At 70.9% G+C, this 21,303-nt stretch overlaps 1 protein-coding gene across 1 annotated transcript; it reads left to right on the top strand.

Moving 5' to 3' along the window:
• Positions 1-1,096: 1,096 nt before the first annotated feature.
• Positions 1,097-20,682, top strand: ADCY7 (adenylate cyclase 7). Its single transcript, XM_084905469.1, has 26 exons — positions 1,097-1,302; positions 6,257-6,688; positions 6,778-6,981; positions 7,494-7,655; positions 8,043-8,192; positions 8,625-8,773; positions 9,276-9,387; positions 9,476-9,603; positions 9,940-10,098; positions 10,264-10,396; positions 11,407-11,598; positions 11,758-11,792; positions 12,087-12,170; positions 12,672-12,744; positions 13,046-13,143; positions 13,842-13,926; positions 14,287-14,412; positions 15,184-15,282; positions 15,378-15,571; positions 16,406-16,496; positions 16,695-16,850; positions 17,461-17,607; positions 17,840-17,944; positions 18,179-18,293; positions 18,675-18,799; positions 18,961-20,682. The coding sequence occupies exons 2-26, from the start codon at positions 6,455-6,457 to the stop codon at positions 19,105-19,107; spliced, it is 3,303 nt and encodes a 1,100-aa protein (XP_084761595.1). The 5' UTR covers positions 1,097-1,302; positions 6,257-6,454; the 3' UTR covers positions 19,108-20,682.
• Positions 20,683-21,303: the final 621 nt, after the last annotated feature.

Consider the following 21,303-nt stretch of genomic DNA (forward strand, 5'->3'; position numbering starts at 1 on the left):
GCCCCCGGGTCCGTGCTGTGCCCCCCGGGTCTGTGCTGTGGCCCCGGTGGGTCCGTGCTGTGCCCCCCGGGTCTGTGCTGTGGCCCCGGTGGGTCCGTGCCGTGGCCCCGGTGGGTCTGTGCCGTGGCCCCGGTGGGTCTGTGCCGTGGCCCCGGTGGGTCCGTGCTGTGGCCCCGGTGGGTCTGTGCCGGTGGCCCCGGTGGGTCCGTGCTGTGGCCCCCAGGTCTGTGCCGTGGCCCCCGGGTCCGTGCTGTGGCCCCGTGTCCGTGCTGGGAGGAGGTGCCTGGACGGGAGCCGCTGAGCAGGCAGGGGGCTGACGGCTGTCCTGCTGGGGTGCGGCTCTGCCTGCCCGTCCGTCCGGCCTCAGTGGGCGGGAACCTGCCCCACAGCCTGCGCCCTGGCTGCTCCTCATTCCTGTTTCCTCCCCTGGAGCGGGCAGTGCCCGGGCGGGTTTCAGGGAGAGTGGCAGGCACGTCCCGGGCACCTGAGTCCCACAGGCCTGGGGCCCTCTGCCCCTCCTGCCCGCCCAGCCGCCCGCCCGAGGCTCCTGCCAGCCCCGGGCCCCAAGGAGGTGGCAGCGGGCCCACCCATCGCCATCGGCACCAGCTCCGCCTGCCGCTGCCCACGGGCATCCCAGGGCCCGCGTCCCGGCGTGGCCTGTCCAGCCCGGCGCCACCGAGTGCGGAGCGGCTGCCAGGCCTGCCCCGTCCCCACGCGCCATCTCGGAGGCGGCGGGCGGGGGGTGGGCCGTGGACGGAGTGGGCTCTCCGAGGCCTTCGTAGCTCTGAGGTCATTTCGCCGCCAGGACAGGCTGGGGGGCGGCAGCTTCATCCCCGTGGCTTAGGGAGAAGCCGGTCCTGGGCGGCGTGGCCTGTGAGCCCAGGCACAGGGGCCCGTGGGGGTGCGTGTGACTGTATCCGCCCGGCCATGGGGTTTGGGGCCCGAGAGCCGCCTGTGTGCTGGCGGGTTGTGTCCTGGGAGCTGGCAGTGCATGGCCAGGCCTCTCTGGGGGTCCCTCCCGGGCAGTGGCAGGCCAGGCCCCTGTGCCGGGAGGGGGTGTGTGTGTGTGGGTGGGGGTGGGGGGAGGGCAGGCTCTGCCTCCAAACCGGGTGGTCTGGGCGGCCCCCCGGAGGAGGTGGCAGCTGGCGGAGGAGCCTGCCAGGCAGAGGGCGCTCGGTGGGGAGGAGGCAGTGCTCTCAGGCTGCCGTGGGCGGGGCCTGTTTGGGGAACCCCATCAAATCACGCAGCCGAGGCAGGCCTCGGGGGACCGGCCTGGGGCGCCCGGCGGAGGAGCCTGCAGGGGTGAGCAGAAGGCGGGCGTTCTGGGGTCCTGGCAGGTGCGGAGGCCGGGGGACTGTCCCGGGGCGGCTCGGGTTTGGGGTGGGGTGGATGCTGTGGCCTGAGGCTCCCTCGAGGCCCCATGCCTGCCCGCCGGCCCTGGCTGCAGAGCAGGGGTCTGAGGGAGGACCGAGTGGCCCGGCGTGGGGTGGGGGGCTGGCTCCAGGGCCGGCTATGGGGGGCCTCTCGAGCCCCGTGTGGGTGCCCCCGTGTGGGTGCCGCCCCGGAAGCCGGGCTGTGGTTTGGGGGTGGTCGGCTGGGCTGCTTCCCTGCAGAAGGGCACTTCCGGGTTGTGCCGGCCGGGCCCGGTGCTGGGGAAGCCGGGGGAAATGGGGTCACCCCGAGGATGGGGGCTGGCGATGCGGGGCCGGACTGGACCCTGGGTGCCGGGCAGTGGGACTCTGGGAATGGCCAGGGGCTTCGGATTCCGGGTGGGGTGCCCTGCCCCCTGCCCTCTCTGTGGTCTGAGGAGACACGGGGGATCAGGCCGGGGCGAGGGGGCAGAGCTGGGTGGGCTCGTGGCGGCCGGCCTGGGGCTCTGCTCTGCCATGGCCGGTGGGGTGGGGAGACGGAGGCCGGGCCACCTTGCTGCCCTGGGGGGAGAGGCAGGAAGGGACAGGCTGTCTCCCCGACTGCAAACTCCCGAGGGCAGGGGGTCTCCCCGCATCTCCCTGTCTTCTCCTCTCCCCCCCACCCGGAGGCCGAGCTCAGAGCCGGTCCCCGCACTGTGTGCCATCCTGCCGGGCCAGCGCCTGGTGGGGGTGGGGCGTGGGGCTCCGGGCCGCGGGAAGGGGCGGGAGGACCTCGGCCTGTCTGGCCGCGGTGGCCCAGGAAGTCTGCGGGAGAAGCTCGGAGCTGCCCTCCGGCTCCGGATCAGCACTTCCCGGCTCCGGGGGCTTCCTGCAGACGGAGCCCTCGAGCGGAGGCCTGGGAGGGCGGCTGCCTCCTCCCACGTGCCTTCCCCGCAGGACTGGTCAGAGCTTTGCCTTGTGATGTGCTCCGGGGACCTTGAGGGAGGAGGAGAGGGTTAACGTGGCCTGCCCGGGGCAGACACGGGCAAGGTGGCCACATGTGACGGCTCGCGGTGCCGGCCCCGGCAGAGCACGCCCCGGGGAGCGCAGGGGCGAGTGGGGAGAGCCGGGCCGCGGGGTGGGCAGCCTGGGTTGGAGGCTCAGCCCAGCGGGGGACTCTGGCCGAGCAGGTTAGGGTCCCAGAGGGCTCCCCTGGCGGGGGTCAGGGTGGCAGCCCCGTGCCCAGGCCGGTCCCAGCCCTGCCCTCTCGGCTGGGGGTGCTGCGGGGCTGACGGGTCCCCAGCCTGCCTGGTTGTCTGCCTTTGCCTCCGGTTGGGCCCAGAGGCTGCCCTGTTGTCTGGGGGGCTGGGGGTTACGCTCTCTCCTGTCAGCAGACCTGGGGGGCTTAGGGTGGGGGCCAGCGCCCCCGGGAGTTCTCACTGCCTCGGACCAGCACCCCCACACACCCCTGACCCCAGTGGGTAGCGCTCCCTGGAGGCCTAACCGGGCACCACATGGGCTGTCAGCCGTGCTGCTCCCCATGGCCCCGGGCAGCACCCCGAGGTGCTGACCACGCGTCTCCGCCCAGAGGCCAGATCGGTCTCAGGCAGAGCGGGGCCTGGGCTCAGGCGGGGCGGGAGGGCAGGTCCCGGGCTCACTGCCAGCCTGATGATCCTGTCCTCTGACCCGGGTCCTGGGTGTCCGTGCAGCCCCGGTGCTCTGCCCACATCACCCCATCGGGCCCGCTCAAAGCCCTGCGCGGTCAGGATGGGGAACTGAGGCACGGAGGTCGTGCAGCTTAGATACTGGGCGCCTAAGACTTGTTTTCTTTCTCAAACAATTTAATGCATTTTTAAGTTTCCACACATAGATGCATACATGTGCCCCCCTCGCATCAACGAACATGCTAGGCACACGTCTTTCCATGTCAGCATGCTAACCGTACAGCCACGTTAGTCACCAACCGCCTTATGTTGTCCTTTGAATTTTGCTACTGGTGTCGTTACTCACTTTATTTATTTAAAAAAACCCACTTTATTGAGATACGATTGACATGCCCAAAGCTGTACTTTTTTCTTTAAATTGCCCTGACCGGGCATCGAACCCCTGACCTCTTGGTGCATGGGTTGACGATCAACCAACCACTCATCCACCCTGGCTGGGCTGTCCATTTTTAAGGTAGACGGCTTCATAAGTTGGGAGATAAGTATACGTACACCTGTAAAACTATCGCCAACGTTTAGGCCACCATCCACCATCACCTGCAAAGTTCCTTTTCCTCCAGCTGAGGTTATTTTCCCGGCAACACAATCCGCCCTCTGAGAAAAGCACGGGAGTGTCCGCAGTGCGGTGCCGTTAACTGGGGGACAGGGTGCACACAGTAGGTCCTGGTTTTCCGGTGAAAACCCTTTTAAAAATGGCAGGAGCTACATGACAACAGGAGAAACAGGAGCTGAGAGCCGGGAGGGACGGCTGACGGCTCGGCCTGGCGGCGCCGTTTCCCGGTCCCGGTCCCACCCGCCCCCGCCCCGCTGCCCCGTGGGGTTCGCTGCGGATGCGGGGATGGCGCTGTTCGGCTGCGGCCCCCTCTGACAGCTGCACGGCGTTCCGTGGTCAGGCTGGGCCCGGCGTGCCTCACCAGCTGTGGCCGTGGGCGCGCCGTTTCCGTCTTTGGCTGCCGCACACGTCACTTCACACACCCGGAGGCGGGAGAGGAGAGCTCCTTGAGGTCCATGTGCGGGTCAGAGGTCTGTGTGCCCAGCGACTGCGGCAGAGAGCACTGACCTGCCTTTCCGGGCGGTGCTGCGCCCCACGCCTGCCAGGGTGAGCAGTGCGGGATTCAGACTCAAACTCACACCCTTCCCGTCTCCATCCCATCCCCCCCCCCCAGTTCAGGGATCCCCTGGTCCCGTCCCTCTGGGGGTCTGGATGCGTCTTCTCTCCCACCTCCCGCCCCTGTGCCTTGCTGTCCGGTGGCCCCGGGCGGGACAGCACAGCGTGAGGCTCCCCAAGGCCAGCTGGGCTCCCTTTCTGCCTTTTCCCTTCTCGAGGGGGAGGGATGGGAGTGTCCCCCCTAAACGGCGGGCCGAGCGAGGCCGTGCTTAAAGCATGAGTCACTGACGGTGACGTTCCAGGCAGGAGGTGTGTGTGGGCACTGGCCTTCCCATAGGCGTGGCTGCCTGCGCACCTACTGTGTGCAGCGCCCTTGCAGACACCCGGGGGGCTGGGCATGCGGTCTCTGCCTTCTGGGAGTGTGTGCCTGGAGCGCCTGCCTCCTGGCACCTCCCCTGGGGCCTGGCGCACGGAAGGTTCTAGGGCCCCAGTATCTGTGTGTGAATGAATGAATGAGTGAATGAATGGTTGCTTCTCCTCAAGGGGAATGGATGGATGAACCGTCATTGGAACTGGCACAGGAGGGGCGGACCGGAGGGACGGTCCCTGGCAGCAGGTGCCGGGGGCGGCGGGGGGGATACGTGGGGTGCTTGCATTTTAAAGAGGACAGAGGAAAAGCAGACGTGAGGGTTTGGGGTACAAAGAACACTTCCCTATGCGCCCGTCCCCTCCAGAGCCAGCCTCCTGCGCGCTCCTGCCGCTGCTCAGTCCTCCCCACGCAGCCGCAGCCGCAGCTGGGCCTGAGGTGTGACCTCACGTCTTCGCAAGCGGGGACCGCCCCCACCCGGACCAGGCCGGGCACAGACCTGCCCGGGGCCAGGGAGCGGGCTGGAGCTGGAGCACGGGCCTCTGGTCCCCAAGCTGAACGGCAGCCTGTGGTCCCGGGGCCGTCAGCTGAGGAGTTTGGGGGGGCTGCTCACGTCCCTGGGGGCTCCCGTTTCCCCCCTGCCTGCTGGCTCTGCGGCCTGGGCACCCCGCCTCTTGGTGCCTCTGGCCCGGGATGGGCCCCTGCGCCGGGACTGGGCCTTCTCTCGGGCCCCGTGGCCTGTTGTCCTGCGAGCCTGTCTGTTGGCCATTGTGGCCGGCGCCCCACTTCCCCGCCTGACTTGGGGGTTTGCCGATGAGCAGGGAGAGGCCGGGGTGTGGGTGCGCTGTGTGCCAGAGCGGCTGGCATCCCTCGGTTCCGGGAGGTTCCCCTAGTGCCAGGCCTGTGCTGGGCAGAGCAGCCGCTGGTCCCCCCCAGCCCCCTCAGGGCCTGGGGTCCCCCACCCCCACTGGGCCCAGCCCTCGAGCTCTCTGCCGGCCCGGGGGCCGAGCCTGCACTGTGGGTTTTGGGGTTCGGGCGAGGGGACTGAGCGGCCTCCTCTCCTCAGGCTGCCGCCCCCACTTCCTCTTTCTGAGCCGCCTGCCAGCCCTGAGCGCCGGGCCTCCTGCCCGGAGGCCGGGGTTCCTGCAGGCGCGGCCCGGGGAGGAAGTGGGGCCCCTCGCGTCTGAAAGCGGGGGGTGGGCTCCGAGTCCCCAGGGCGTGGTAGGCCGGTGGCTGCGGGATTTCCCGAGTCCCTGAAGGCCCAATCCCGGGGGGTCATTGGAGGTCCGGGCCCCCAAATTCCAGCAGCTGTGGAACCCGGACCCCTCTGGGCAGCACCCGGCCAGGAGAGCCCGGCGGCACCTCCTCTGTGGGACGGGAGGCCGCGGTGTGTGGCTTAGCTCGGAGGGCTTCCTGGAGGGGGAGGCCACCCTGGGTCGAGCTGGCTGAGGAGGCCGCCTGGCCTCGGCCTGGGCCCCACAGGGCAGAGCCGCGTGTGGCCGGTGACCGCTGCTCCCACAGGCGGCTCTAGGGAGGCCGGGGGACACGCTTCACCGCCTCGGTGGGCACGGCGTTAAACAGGACCTGGAGTCAGGTCCGGGCTAAGCTGGTAAACCAGACCCGGCTGAGGCCTGGCCCCGCGGCCCCTGCTGCCCGCCCTCCCTGGCGTGGCCTCCCGGGTCACCCCGGCCACTTTGTGTGTCTGCAGCGCCGAGGAGCCCTGAGTCCGGTCAGCCTGGCCCCGATGCCCAGGAAGATGCCAGACGCGCCGTGACCGAGGCCTGGCGTGGAGCGGCGGGCGCCGCGGTGCCCATGGACTCGCAGGCCGCGGGGCCCCCGCCCCCGCCCTGCCCGCCGGGCCCGCGCAGGCCTGAGGCCTAGACCCGCGCGGAGGGTGCCGGCACAGATGCCCTCCCGGCCGTGGGCCCTCCTGAGCGGGCTCCCCGGGCCGCGGCGCCCCGGCCGCAGCATGCCGGCCAAGGGGCGCTACTTCCTCAACGAGGGCGAGGAGGGCCCGGACCGGGACGCCCTGTACGAGAAGTACCGCCTCACCAGCCAGCACGGGCCGCTGCTGCTGACGCTGCTGCTGGTGGCCATCGCGGCCTGCGCCACCCTCGTCGGCATCGCCTTCGGCCGCGGGGTGAGCGGGGCGGGCGGGCGGGCGGGCTTCCCGGGGGCGGGGGCGCCCGGGGGACTCCGTGACAGTCCCCGCGTGTGTGTGCCCCCCAGGACCCCTCCGGGCAGCAGGCCGTGCTGGCGACGGCGTTCCTGGCGCTCGCCGTGTTCGCGGGGCTGTACGTGCTGGTGTACGTGGAGCGGCTGGCGCGGCGCTGGCTGCGGGCCTCGGCGCTGCTCGTCTGGGGCTGCCTGCTGGCGCTGGGCTACGTGCTGGTGTTCGACGCGTGGACGAGGGCGGCCTGCGCCTGGGAGCAGGTATGGCGGCCCCGGGGCGGGTGCCGTTCCCCCGGCTCCGTCGTGGGCATCGGGTCCCCTGGAGGCCGACGGACCGGCCCTGCCGCTCCCCGGGCTGTGGTCTGTGCCCGTCCTCTGCCCGCTGGGGTGGCTGCAGGTGGGGGCTCTGCTGGGTGGGCCGTCTGTCTGTCTGGGCCTCTGGGAGGGCCCGCACTGGGCGGGAAGTCACGTGTCCAGCTCAGAGAAGCAGAAGGCGCGGACGGACGGCTCATGTGCCAGGAAAGGCTGAGGGTCTGTCCCGGGGCCCCCGCAGGGCCACGCCCACTCCTCTGGGCTCGGCTTCCTCCGTGCGTGCCGGGGGGGGGCAGCCGTGCCCAGGCCGGGCAGAGGGCCCAGGTCAGGCAGCCGTGCCCAGGCCGGGCAGAGGGCCCAGGTCAGGCAGCCGTGCCCAGGCCGGGCAGAGAGGCCCGGGTGGGTGCTGGTGGCGCGGCCGGCCACATCGCGTGTGCCCGTGTGCCCGTGTGCCCGTACAGGTGCCCTTCTTCCTGTTCGTCGTGTTCGTGGCGTACACGCTGCTGCCCTTCACCATGCGGGGCGCCCTGGCGGCCGGCGTCGTCTCCAGCGCGTCCCACCTGCTGGTGCTCGGCACGCTGATGGGCGTCTCCCCGCTGCCCGGCGTCCGGCTGTGGCTGCAGGTGAGGCTCCGGGGTCAGGGGTCAGGGGGTCAGGGGTCAGGGTGGGGTGCAGGTGAGGCTCCAGGGTCGGTAGGGGCTGTGTTTGGGCTGAGAGCAGCCAGGCCCGTGGGGTGAGTTGGTCCAGAGCCGGAAGCCCTGTTCGCAGCCCCATGGCCTCAGGGCAGGCTCTGGAAGCCCCATTCTGGGTGCAGGCACTGTCCTGGGGCCAGGCTGGGCGTCCCTGGGCATTCTGTCCTGTGTCTGTGCCGAGTGAGCGGCCTGTCTCACTCAGTGGGGCTGCACGTGTGGTTTCCTCCTGCGGGCCTGGTGCCAGCTCCGGGGGCAGAGGCGGGAGCTCTGGGCACCGGGCTGGGCCGGGGCCGGGCCGCCCTGACCGTGTCCCCGCAGCTGCTGGCCAACGCGGTGGTGTTCCTGGGCGGGAACCTGGCGGGCGCCTTCCACAAGCGGCAGATGCAGGGCGCCGCCCGCGAGCTCTTCACCTACACGGTCAAGTGCATCCAGATCCGCCGCAAGCTGCGCGTCGAGAAGCGCCAGCAGGTGGGCCGCCCCCCCCCCCCCCCGGGGCCCAGCCCGGAGGCCAGGCCCTGCGTCCTCCCTGCGGGCAGCGGGGCCCCTAGAGCCGCTGTGCAGGGGCCACGGGGCCGGACACCCTGCAGGCTGCCCCCGGGGGCTGCTGGGACACGGGAGGATGTGTGTGTGCCCGTTGGGCTGGCGGCAGCACATGGGCCAGCAGAGGGGCAGGGGGATGGCGGAGCAGAAAGGGGAGACGTGTAGGGGAAGCCTGGGCCTGACATCACCCCACCTGTCCCCCTCCATCCCCCTCCGTTCCCCCGCCCCCCGGCTCCCCCCTCCGCCCCCCGGCTCCCCCCTCCGCCCCCCGGCTCCCCCCTCCGCCCCCCGGCTCCCCCCTCCGTTCCCCCACCCCCCGGCTCCTCCTCCGCCCCCCCCCCCTCCCCCCCCCGTGCCCAGGAGAACCTGCTGCTGTCGGTGCTCCCGGCCCACATCTCCATGGGCATGAAGCTGACCATCATCGAGCGGCTCAAGGAGTGCGGGGACCGGCGCTACCTGCCCGACAACAACTTCCACAGCCTCTACGTGAAGCGGCACCAGAACGTCAGGTGGGAAGGGGCAGGTGGGAGGGCCCCTTCCCCGCTTCCTGCCTCCCCCCTCCGACCTCCGGCCTCCGGCTCCCGCCTCTCCCGTCCCGCCTGGGCCTCGGACTGGGCAGCTGGGAGGGGTGCAAACTGCGGCTTTGGCTGCCAGGCCATCTCATCTCCCTGAGCCTCGGTTGCTCATCTGGAGAATGGGAGCCCTTCCGGGGGTAGGGGGCGGCGGGAGGCGGGGGGGGGGGGCGCGGAGCTAACAGGCCTTGGCTCTGAGTCTGCGGAGGTGGGAAGCCAGGGGCAGGGCAGGACTGGCTGTGAGCAGGTCCCTCACCCTCACCCTCACCGAGCACTCAGCCTCACCCGGCACTCAGCAGCGAGGCGGGGCTGGGCTGGGGGTCGGGAGGCCCTGCACTGTGGGGTTTGGGCTGTGGGCAGGCACAGGGGTGGCGGGGCCCGGGTCCCTGCGGCCTGTCCGCACGGCTGCCCCGACCCCCCGCCTCCCCCGACCCCCCAGCATTCTCTACGCCGACATCGTGGGCTTCACGCGCCTGGCCAGCGACTGCTCCCCCAAAGAGCTGGTGGTGATGCTGAACGAGCTGTTCGGGAAGTTCGACCAGATCGCCAAGGTCAGCCCGGGTCAGGGGGTGTGTGTGTGGGGGCCCCAGCCTGTGCGCCCCGGGCCCCGCCGACCCGCCCCCTCGCCCCTCCCCGCAGGCCAACGAGTGCATGCGCATCAAGATCCTGGGCGACTGCTACTACTGCGTGTCCGGGCTGCCCGTGTCCCTGCCCACCCACGCCCGCAACTGCGTCCAGATGGGGCTGGACATCTGCGAGGCCATCAAGTAGGTGCCGGGCGGGCCGGGCCCCGGGCCTCCCCTGCCCCCAGGGCCCGGGGGGTGGGGAGAAGGCATTGCCCCGGTTCTTCAGATGGGGAAGCTGAGGCTCGGGGTAGCGGCGAGCCTGGGTCACTCAGCCGCCGGCTGGGGCCCCTCGCTGGGCCTGAGCGCCAGGAGCTCGGAGCGGGGCGTGAGGGTGGGCGGCCGGGCAGCGGGGGGCGCTCACGGCCCCGTCAGGCCCAGGACCTTCTCCGGGGACTGCGCCTCCCGGCCCTCCCCCCCGGCCACGCCCCACAGGGGCCCCCAGCCCCCCTCGGTGAGTGAGGGACCCCGTCTGCCCAGGCAGGTGCGGGAGGCCACTCGCGTGGACATCAGCATGCGGGTGGGCATCCACTCGGGGAACGTGCTGTGCGGGGTCATCGGGCTGCGCAAGTGGCAGTACGACGTGTGGTCCCACGACGTGTCCCTGGCCAACCGGATGGAGGCGGCCGGCGTGCCCGGGTGAGGCCGCGGCTCTGATCCCGGCACCGGGCTGGGGGCTGGCGCGGGGGGAGGGGACAGGGAGCCCGGGGGAGGGTGCTGGCCCTGGCTGCGTGCATCCTTAGTGGGGAGGAGGGGGGGGCGCCCTCTCTGGGCCCGGCCGCGCCCCTGACTCGGTCCCCCCAGCCGGGTGCACATCACCGAGGCCACGCTGAGCCACCTGGACCAGGCGTACGAGGTGGAGGAGGGGCACGGGCAGCAGCGGGACCCCTACCTGAAGGAGATGAACATCCAGACCTACCTGGTCATCGACCCCCGGGTACGCTCTGAGGCGGTGGGGGGGGGGGGGGCCCGGGAATGTGCCCTGGAAGGGGGGGGCTGCGGGTGGGAGGGAGCTCCCGTCACTGGGTGTGGGCTGGGCCCCAAGGATCGCCGCCTTGGGCCTCAATGTTCTTCCCCGCGAAGTGGGATAACGAGCCCCAAGCCCCGCCCCCCGGACAGACGGGGGGAATAGTCACTGGGAGCTGGTTTTCCATGCGGCCGGCACTAATCCCGGGATTTCCAAAGGACACACTTGAAAGCCGCGCTTTGGATGAGACTCGGGAAAGCAGGGGATGGCCGGGGGCCCGGGGCTGCGGGGCCGGGGGCTGCGGGGCCGGGGGCTGCGGGGCCGGGGAGCTGGGGTCTGCAGGGTCAGGGGCTGAGATGCCCCCGCTTTCCCATGGACCCCGTGGAGGGGCCCGGGCTGCTCCCAGCCTGCCCCACGCCACCCCTCCGCCCCAGGAGGCGGCTGAGCCCTGGCTGCTGGTGAATCAGCCTTGGGGCGCGCTCAGGAATGTCGGCCACGCAGGCTTCCCGCTCCCGCGCTGGCCTCGGCCGTCCTCAGGCTGGCCCGCCCGCCGCCCGCCCAGAGCCGCTCTGGCCCTGCTCCGCACCGCGCCCCCCCCCACTCCCCCCCCCCAGGCCCAGCGGCTGTGTGCGGGGCCAGTGCCCGGTGAGAGCCGCGGCCGGAGCGAGGGCGGACAGCGGCTGTGTGCGGGGCCAGTGCCCGGTGAGAGCCGCGGCCGGAGCGAGGGCGGACAGCGGCTGTGTGCGGGGCCAGTGCCCGGTGAGAGCCGCGGCCGGAGCGAGGGCGGACAGCGGCTGTGTGCGGGGCCAGTGCCCGGTGAGAGCCGCGGCCGGAGCGAGGGCGGACAGCGGCTGTGTGCGGGGCCAGTGCCCGGTGAGAGCCGCGGCCGGAGCGAGGGCGGACAGCGGCTGTGTGCGGGGCCAGTGCCCGGTGAGAGCCGCGGCCGGAGCGAGGGCGGACAGCGGCTGTGTGCCCCGCAGAGCCAGCAGCCGCCCCCGCCCAGCCAGCACCTCCCCAAGCCCAAGGGGGACGCGGTGCTGAAGATGCGGGCCTCCCTGCGCATGACCCGCTACCTGGAGTCCTGGGGCGCCCAGCGGCCCTTCGCCCACCTCAACCAGCGGGAGAGCGTGAGCAGCGGCGAGACCCCCGTGCCCAGCGGCCGGCGGCCCAAGGTGGGACCGTCCTCCCAGCCGGACCCGGTGCCCCTCGCAGGGGCAGGGCCTCACTCTCTCCGCCTGTGAAATGGGCGCGAGGCCGCCGGCCCCCTCCCGGGTTGGCCCAGGGATGGAGGCCCGGGATGGAGACTGACCGTCCCTCCCCCTCCTTTCCAGGCCATCCCGCTGCGGCGCCACCGCACCCCGGACAGGTAGGTGTGCCGTCCCTCCCCGCCCGGCACCCCCTCCCCGCACCCCATCCAGGCACCCCCTCCAGGCACCCCTCCAGGCGCCCCTCCAGGCACCCCTCCAGGCACCCCTCCAGGCACCCCCTCCCGGCACCCCCGCCCAGCACCCCCTCCAGGCACCCCCTCCAGGCACCCCTCCAGGCGCCCCCTCCAGGCACCCCTCCAGGCACCCCTCCAGGCACCCCTCCAGGCACCCCCTCCAGGCAGGCCGCCAGCCTCTGCGGCCCCGGGTGACGCCCGGTGTGTGTCTGATTCCAGAAGTGCGTCCCCCAAGGGGCGGTCGGAGGACGACTCCTACGATGACGAGATGCTGTCAGCCATCGAGGGGCTCAGCTCCACCAGGTGAGGGGCCTGGATCTCCGTGCCCTGCCCCCTCGAATGGCCCCCTTGTGCCCAGGACCCCCATGTGCCCAGGCCCCCCTGTGCCCAGGCCCCCCCCGTGCCCAGGCCCACCCCGTGCCCAGGCCCCCCATGTGCCCAGGCCCCCTCGAATGGCCCCCCCGTGCCCAGGCCCCGCTGTGCCCAGGCCCCCATGTGCCCAGGCCCACCCCGTGCCCAGGCCCCCATGTGCCCAGGCCCCCCTGTGCCCAGGCCCCCCCCGTGCCCAGGCCCACCCCGTGCCCAGGCCCCCATGTGCCCAGGCCCCCCTGTGCCCAGGCCCCCCCCGTGCCCAGGCCCCCCTGTGCCTAGGCCCCCCCCCCCGTGCACAGGCCCCGCTGTGCCCAGCTCCAGTTCTGTCCCGGGAGCTCCTTCCCCTCCTGGAGCTGCCCCTGAGGGTGGCCCTGCCCCCTGCCCCCCCTCCCCGGGGCCCCCTCCCCCCATCTCCCTGCCCTCCCCTGCCAGGCCCTGCTGCTCCAAGTCGGACGACTTCTCCACCTTCGGGTCCCTCTTCCTGGAGAAGGGCTTCGAGCGCGAGGTGAGCGCGGGCCGCCCGGAGGCCTCGGGCCCGGCTGGTCAGGGGCGTGGGGGCAGACTGGGGAGCTGGGGGGCGGAGGGTCCCCTCAGACACCGATGGAGACTGGTGAGGGGGAGCTGGGGGGGGGTCCTCTCAGACACCGATGGAGACTGGTGAGGGGGAGCTGGGGGGCGGAGGGTCCCCTCAGACACCGATGGAGACTGGTGAGAGCGGCCGTCAGGGAGGGGGAGTGGAGGCGGCCGAGGGGGCCGGCAGTACCCGGGCCTCGCTGCCGGCCGCCCCAGCCGCTCTGTGCCCGCAGTACCGCCTGGCGCCCATCCCCCGCGTCCGCCACTACTTCGCCTGCGCCAGCCTCGTCTTCCTCTGCATCCTGCTGGTCCACGTCCTGCTCATGCCCAGGTCAGTCAGGTGGGCACACGGTCAGCCGCCGGCCGGGGTCAGGCGGGGTCAGGCGGGGTCAGGCGGGGTCGGCGGCCGGCAGGGGCGTGGCCCTCGGTGGGGGGTCAGAGGCGGAGGTTAGGAGCCCAGGGGGCCTCCCTGGCATCCCCGCACCTGGAGCTCCAGCCCCTGGTTTTTGCTTTCACTGAGCGGCTGCTCCCCGGAGCCTGAGCCCCAGGCCCCCAGCCCCCAGCCGCCTCTGCCCCTGCAGCCCGCTGTCCACACGGCCGGGCATCTCCGCCGGGCCTCCTGCCGGTGCTGGCCGCCTCCCCCCTCCCTCCCTCCCTCCCTCCCTCCCTCCTTCCCTCTCTCCCTCCCTCCCTCCCTCCCTCCTTCCCTCCCTCCCTCCCTCCCTCCCTCCTTCCCTTCCTCCCTCCCTCCTTCCTTCCCTCCTTCCCTCCCTCCTGTGCACCTGGTGCAGATGGGGACCTGAGCTTGATGTCGGGCTCCCGTCTGGCCAGGCCCTGGTGCTGTCAGTGTGGCAGCTGGACACGGGGTCAGAGGGCACCGGGCTGAGTTTGGAAGAGCAGCTTGGGGGTGGGGGCGGGCAGGAGGCGGCCGTGCGCCTGAGGACCGGGTGCTGGGGGATGGGGGAGCGTGTCGGAGGCTTGGCCCTGAGCAGACACTCCCCCAGGACTCAGGCGTGCCCCCCTCTGCAGGACAGTGGCTCTGGGGGTATCCTTCGGGCTGGTGGCCTGCGTGCTGGGGCTGGTGCTGGGCCTGTGCTTCGCTGACGAGCTGCTGGTGAGTGGGGAGCCCCGGGCCCAGCCCTGTGGGGGCTCATGGATGTCTGAACCCCTGCCCCCTGGCCCTCCTGCCTCAAGGGCGGTCACCGAGCCCCCCCCCCCCCACGCTTTCCCCCTGAGGTCCCCGCGCGGCTGTAGCTGTTGACGCCCTGAGGTGGGCACGTCCCTCTGGGCACCGCACGTGTCTGAGCTCTGGGCACAGCACCCGCCGACGCTCCCCCGCTGAGCGAGATCTCGGGATCTCACGTCTGAGGGGGCCCTTGGTCCACCCTCCTCCCCCAGAGCCCCCCGCCCCCCCAGGGCCCCAGGCAGGGCCCCCGCTGTCCGGGTGCGGCGGTGACCGGGCCTGTGTCCCCAGCGGTGCTGCCCGGCCCGGACGGCGCTCCGGGCCGTGGCCGAGAGGGTGGAGACGCACCCGCTGCTGCGCGTGGCCCTGGCCGTGCTCGCCGTGGGCAGCCTGCTCACCGTCGCCGTCGTCAACATGGTGGGTCCCGTGCCGGGGGGAGGGGTGGGGGCTGGGGGTGGGGAGGGGCCCTGGAGGAGCCTGTGCCCGCCTCCTGGTGGCAGGACAGGCCTGAGCCAGGGACCTCCCAGGGCTGGACTCCTGGAGTTCCGTGGCCTAAAAGCTGCCCGTGGCAGAACCTCTGCACAGCCGTGTGGCCGGGCTGGTGGTCCGTGGCAGTGAGAGCCCCTTCCCGGCCAGGTCCCTGTCGGGGGCCCCTGCCTCTTGGGCAATGCTCAGTGTCCATGTCCATGTTCTACATCGTTCCAGGCCCCGCACCTAGCCAGGGTCTTCCCCACTCTGTCCCCTGTCCCACCTCCGTGGCCCTGTCCCCACTCTGTCCCCTGTCCCCACCTCTGTGCCCTGTCCCCACCTCCGTGGCCCTGTTCCACCTCCGTGGCCCTGTCCCCACCTCCGCGCCCCTGTCCCCACTCTGTCCCCTGGCCCCACCTCCGTGGCCCTGTCCCCACCTCCGCGCCCCTGTCCCCACTCTGTCCCCTGGCCCCACCTCCGTGGCCCCGTCCCCACCTCCGTGGCCCCGTCCCCACCTCCAGGGCCCCGTCCCCACCTCCGTGGCCCCGTCCCCACCTCCGTGGCCCTCTCCCCACCTCCGTGGCCCCGTCCCCACCTCCGGGGCCCTGGCCTGTGGGCTGACACAGAGCTGGGCCGGTGGGACGTGCTGTGTGCGGGCAGAGGCCTGGTGCTGGAGTCCCAGGCCCCGACCAGGCGTCACGGCCGCCGTCTCTCCTGCAGCCCTTGCTGCCCGCCCCAGCCCTGACGCTGCCCTCCGGGAACCAGACCGGCCTGAGGGCCGGGAGCAGCGGGGAGCGGACCCCTTGCGAGCTCCTCCCGGTGAGTGCACCCCCGGCCGCCTGAGGCCTCGGGTGAGGCTGGTCTGGGGTCTCTCAGAGACGGGAGCCGGTGGGTGACCGCCCCCCGCCCCCCAGTATCACGCCTGCAGCTGCATCCTGGCCTTCGTCGCCTGCTCCGTCTTCCTGAGGATGAGCCTGGAGCTGAAGGTGGCGCTGCTGACGGCGGCCCTGGTGGCCTACCTGGCGCTCTTCCACCTGTCGCCGTGCGCGCAGGGGGCCTGGGGCGGCCCCGGCCCGGCCAACCGCACCGGCACCAACGCCACGCTCAGGTGGGCAGCCCGCGTGGGGAGGGGCCCTGTGTCCGCTCCCCGGCGTTTCAGACCGAGCCCGGCGGGGGCGCTGCGGGGCGGCGGGGGGCACAGGAAGGCAGGGGTGGCGCCAGGCCTGCGCTCCGGCGGAGGGATGGCTGCCGGTTCTCGGGGAGCCTCCCTGGTCTCAGGGGCCCCTGGGAGGTCCCGTCTGGAGGCCAGTTTGGGGTGGGGATGAGGCTTTGGCCAGACAGGCAGGTGATACTGTGGCCCAGGGGCCAGGTGTGTGCGTGGTCCTGATGGGTGTGGCCTGTGGCTCAGGGGCAGGTGTGTGCGTGTCCTGACAGGTGTGGCCTGTGGCTCAGGGACAGGTGTGTGCGTGTCCTGACCGGTGTGGCCTGTGGCTCAGGGGCAGGTGTGTGCGTGTCCTGGCAGGTCTGACATTGCCAGGGGCACGTGTGCGCGTGGTCCTGGGGCTCTGGGCCTAATTGGGTTGAGAAGAGGGACTAGAGGCTGGGCCAGGGACAGGACAGGCTGCCCTGCGGGTTGGCTGGAACCCGCACACCTGCCAGGGCACACGTCCGACCACTGGAGCCGGCGCCTCCTGCCCCCTCGCGGGCGGGGCTTCCCGTCCAAACCGGGTGCGGCTGTTCCTTGTCATCGGGGCCTCAGCTCAGACGTCACTTCAGGGAGGCTGACCTCTGACCCGCACCCCTGTTCTCCTTTGTCTCGTTCGCTGCGCCAGACGCCTGTCTGGGTGGCTCTTCCCGGGGGGCGCTGGGGGAGTCTGGGCCCCAAGCCCCCGTGTTTGGGGGTGAGAGCTGAAAGGGCCTGCCTCTCCCTTCCCTCCCGCAGCGCCCCCGCCTGCTCCTGGTCCGACCTGAAGATCATGGTCAGCTTCTACCTGGTTCTGTTTTACGCCACCCTCGTGGCTCTGTCCCGGCAGGTGAGCTCAGCACCCACCTGCCCTCGGCGGGGAGGGCCGGGGCTGGGCCGCCTCGGACCTGGGCAGCTGGTCCTGGGGGAAGCCCTGGTCGGGGACCCGAGGGCCCCTGGGCTCCCAGGAGGGAGGTGTCACAGGCTCCTGGGCGGGCCGTGCTGCGGGGGGCAGTGCCCGCTCACGGGAGGACCCCGCCCGCTGCAGATCGACTACTACTGCCGCCTGGACTGCCTGTGGAAGAAGAAGTTCCAGAAGGAGCAGGAGGAGTTCGACACCATGGAGAGCGTGAACCGCCTGCTGCTGGAGAACGTGCTGCCGGCCCACGTGGCCGCCCACTTCATCGGGGACAAGCTGAACGAGGTGCAGGCGGCCGGGCGGGCCGAGGCCTGGCGTGCGGCCGGTGCTGCGGGGGGGGGCCTGGGTGTGCTCCCCGCCTGTGGGGGAGGGCTGACGGCCTGTGGGGGGGGCTGACGGCCTGTGGGGAGGGGGCTGACGGCCTTGGGGGAGGGCTGACGGCCTTGGGGGAGGGCTGGCGGCCGCCCAGTGTTTCCTGGGTCCTGGCCGCACTGCGGGGCCCGGGGCGGGGTGAGCTGCTCGCGCAGGGACACGGGCGTGGGCGTGGGCGCAGGGGCGTGGGCGTGGGCGCGGGCTGGGCGCCTCCCTCCCGGTGGTGCCCCCAGAGCCTGCCAGGCAGGTGTGGGGTGTACCCGGCAGCGGTGAACGGGGGTCACCAGCTCTGAGCCGCCGCGTCAGACCGCTCCTCGGGCTCTGACCCGCTCCGCAGACCCAGCGCGTTTAAGAGCAGAAATCAGCCCGAGCCCGGCTCTTCCCGACCTCCTGACGGGAACTCCCGCTTTTGTTTTTATTTTAAAATGCGTTCACTGGTTTTAGAAGGGGGGGGGGGGAGGGGGGGGGAGGGGAGCCCCGATCCCGGCTGCGGGCCGGGGTGCCACAGGCCGCTCTCCCCCAGGACTGGTACCATCAGTCCTACGACTGCGTCTGCGTCATGTTCGCCTCGGTGCCCGAGTTCAAGGTCTTCTACACGGAGTGCGACGTCAACAAGGAGGGGCTGGAGTGCCTGCGGCTGCTCAACGAGATCATCGCCGACTTCGACGAGGTGAGTGCCGGGCCATTACAGAGTGGGCCGCGTGCTCCTGACCAGACCAGAGGCCAGGCAGGCCCTGGAGGGACGGGACCGGCGGCGAAGGGTGGACAGACAGGAGCGGGGAAAGCACACACTTGTCCATAGGAGCGGGCGGGCGGGCGGGCGAGCCCAGGGGGAGAAACGGCTTTGTCAGAAGGGCCGGGGCTGGCAGGAGCCGCCCTGAGGCCCTGCCTCTGCCCTCCAGCTGCTCCTGAAGCCCAAGTTCAGCAGCGTGGAGAAGATCAAGACCATCGGCAGCACCTACATGGCGGCCGCGGGGCTCAGCACGCCCTCTGGGCACGAGCACCAGGTAGGCAGCGCGGCGGCCTCCGGCCCGGCTCCCTGAGGTGGAATCCCGTCCCAGCCCTGCCACCTAGCGGGCCTGTCCACACCGACCCGGAGGGAGGGTGGTGAGGGGCCGGGCCGGGCCTCTGCGCGCCGATGGCCTCTCCTCCCCCCCGGGGGCCTCGTGCCCACATGGTGCCGGTCAGGGGGCTGGTGCGGGAACACGGGGTGCGGCCAGGCCTGACGGCGCTGTCCCCAGGACCTGGAGCGCCAGCACGCCCACATCGGCATCATGGTGGAGTTCAGCATGGCGCTGATGAGCAAGCTGGACGGCATCAACAGGCACTCCTTCAACGCCTTCCGCCTGCGCGTCGGTGAGCCCGCCCGCCCCGCCCGCCTCCCGGGAAGGGTCCAGGGCCCTGCCTTCCCCGGCCCGGCAGCTGGGCCGTTGCTTTCCCTGCACACCACGGACGTGAGACAGCCCTACGGGCTGTGGAGACTGTCAGCAGCTGTAAAGAGCTGTAATGTCCGCTGCGAACCAGTTCCTGGCCGGCCGGTCACCGAGCCGCAGGCGGTGCCATAGCCGCGGCAGGTGAAGAGGTTGGCAGTGCCAGGACGAGCGCCCACTCGGTGCTGCGGGTGACTGGGAGGCACCGTCCGGGCCTCCGGTTCGGGCCTCGTCCACTGTCCCGGGGGGCCCTGTGGTTGTGGGGGTCCTGCAGCCTCAGTGACCTGCAGCTGCGCACGTCCGCCAGGCATCAACCACGGGCCGGTGATCGCCGGCGTGATCGGGGCACGGAAGCCTCAGTACGACATCTGGGGGAACACGGTCAACGTGGCCAGCAGGATGGAGAGCACCGGGGAGCTGGGCAAGATCCAGGTCAGACCCCGGGACCGAGGAGGGGGGCTCCGGGTGAGGGCCCACCGCACACTGCGTGCCTGGTTCTCGTGCCCAGAGGGGACCCGGCCGCTCCCTGGGGCCCCGCCGTCGAGGCCTGGGCGTCCCTCCCGCTCCCGCAGACTCGCTCCTTCCCTCCCCAGGTGACCGAGGGGACGTGCAGCATCCTCCAGGGCCTCGGCTACTCCTGCGAGTGCCGCGGCCTGATCACCGTCAAGGGCAAAGGGGAGCTGAGGACCTACTTTGTGTGCACAGACGCTGCCAAGTGCCAGGGGCCCGGGCTGAACTGAGGGCTGCTGGGGGGGCGGCACCTCCGCCCCTGAACAAGCCAAACCCGTGGGAGATGCAGCCGCCAGTCACCATGGCGGTCGGAGGGCTGGCTGCCATCGCCTCCCCACAGATGCTGCAGGGTCTCCGGAGCCTGCGGGAGAGGACTCCGGGGCAGCTGGAACCCCGTGTGCTGGGGAGAACGTGGCCCCCAGCCCAGAAGGATCCCGGTTCCAGCTCCTCGTCAGGCCCCGGCTGCTGCTGGCTGTGGCAGGACCGAAGCCCCCGTGGCCGGGAGCGGCACGGCCAGTTTTCCAGGCAGGAGGACGGAGACACGTGGCTGGGATGGGCTGGACGCCTTTGCCTTCTCACCTGTGGAAGGGCGTTTCAAACATCGGAAGGTTTCAAACCGGGAGAAAACCCGGGGACCCAGGCTGCTGGCCGCCTGTGGCACGTGCTTCTTTAAGTGGATGCATTATCAGTGAAGGTTTTATCTTTCAATGACTTCTCCGGCCTGGACAAGCCTCTTCCCTCCGGTGCCTTCTCTGCCTGGAAGCGCTGGCATGCAGGCAGGCCCACTGTCCAGCTCAGCTCTAGGGCTGCCCGGCTGTGGGGACAGCTCTGCGGATGGCGGCCCCACTCTGACTCCAGCCTTTTGAGGTGAGGTTGTCAGCAAGAAGCCTGCAAAGCTGGGCCCAGCCACCTCAGCCCGCCTGCTGGTGCCCATCGGCCCAGCCCCTGCGAGCTTCGGCAGGAAGAGGTGGGGCCGGGGAGCCCAGCACCTCTGGGACCCGCTCCTGTCCTGTCCCCACTGACTGAGGCGCTTCTATCCAGCCAGGGCACGTGGAGGGCCCCTGCCTGGTTGTGATGTTCTGACCGAGTGAACCAGGGCAAGTGCAAAAGCATCTGTGAGCTTTTCCTCACAGAACCCCGAGTCGAGCCAGGCTCCAGGGGAGAGCCAGCCTGCCGCTCCTGTCCTGCACTGCCACATGCAGATGACGTCACTGCCGCAGGGACCCCCGGACCTGATGCAGGTGATTCACTGGCGCAGGGACCCCGGATCTAATGCGGTGACATCACTGCCGCAGGGACCCCGGATCTAATGCGGTGACATCACTGGCGCAGGGACCCCGGATCTAATGCGGTGACATCACTGCCGCAGGGACCCCGGATCTAATGCGGTGACGTCACTCCCACAGGGCTCTCGGTCACCCCCGGGACTAGAGAACTGCACTGAGACTTTAGGAAGAGGATAAAGGGTGCAGGCAGGGCCTCGCACAGGGTGCTGGTGGTGGGCACCGGGTGAGTGGCATGTAGGAGGATGGCCTGAGGAAAGGACAGGAACTGTGTGGCAGCGATGCTGGGAGGGACTTTCACACAGCGGTTCTGAGGTAAGTCCTGTGCTGTAGCTGCTCCTCTTAGCAGCGCCAACATGAGACCACAGGAGCTTAAAAAAATCCGGTTACCATGAATGTACGTGTGTGTTTACAACTAAAGCACGGTGCCAGGGCGAGATGAGCTTCCATGTTTGGATCGGAGTGTGTAACTGACCGTGACAGGCACTTACCGTTGTTTTATAAATGTTTTTAATTACGTCACTCCTTCGCGTGTCACGTTGTTTGACAGGACGAGTCTCCTTTCTAACACTGACGACGGCCCCGCCCCGAGGCTCCCTGTGGGAGGAAGACCTCCCCCGGCACGGTGTGTGACGGTCCGCGTGCAGGAACGGCACAAAGGGGTGTGCTGAGCGCCGAGTGTTCACAGAGCTCGGTGTTCGCGCCAGGACGTTATGTGCTGTTTGTAAGGACGGCGCTGCTGCGGGCCCAGCCTTCCGTGTGTGAGACGGGCAGGGCTCTCGGAAGCTGCCTGCCCTGGCGCAGACGCTTTCTTGGCCTCAGGAAGATCCTCGCTAAGGCAGGGCTCCGGGGCAGGAGTGGCCGCACTCCGTCCTGAGGACTCTGCCCGCCGGCTCCACCGTCCCCCCAGCTCCGGTGCAGCAGCCAGCGCCACACGCTTCCTCACCGGCCTCACACCTCAGGTGCAGCCTGAGGGAGGAGCGTCTGGTTCTAGTCTCTCTAACGGACGGACGGTGGGGCTGAGGGACGGAGTGTTTGGAGGACATGTTTCCTCTAACTTGCAGTGTTTCCCAAAGTGAGGTACGCGCACCCCCAGGGGTGCGGGAAGAGTTTGGTGGGGATGTGCACTGCACTGTGCTTAGC

This window comes from Pipistrellus hanaki (assembly GCF_964339955.1).
Source record: "Pipistrellus hanaki genome assembly, chromosome: 15".
Classification (NCBI taxonomy): Eukaryota; Metazoa; Chordata; class Mammalia; order Chiroptera; family Vespertilionidae; genus Pipistrellus; species Pipistrellus hanaki.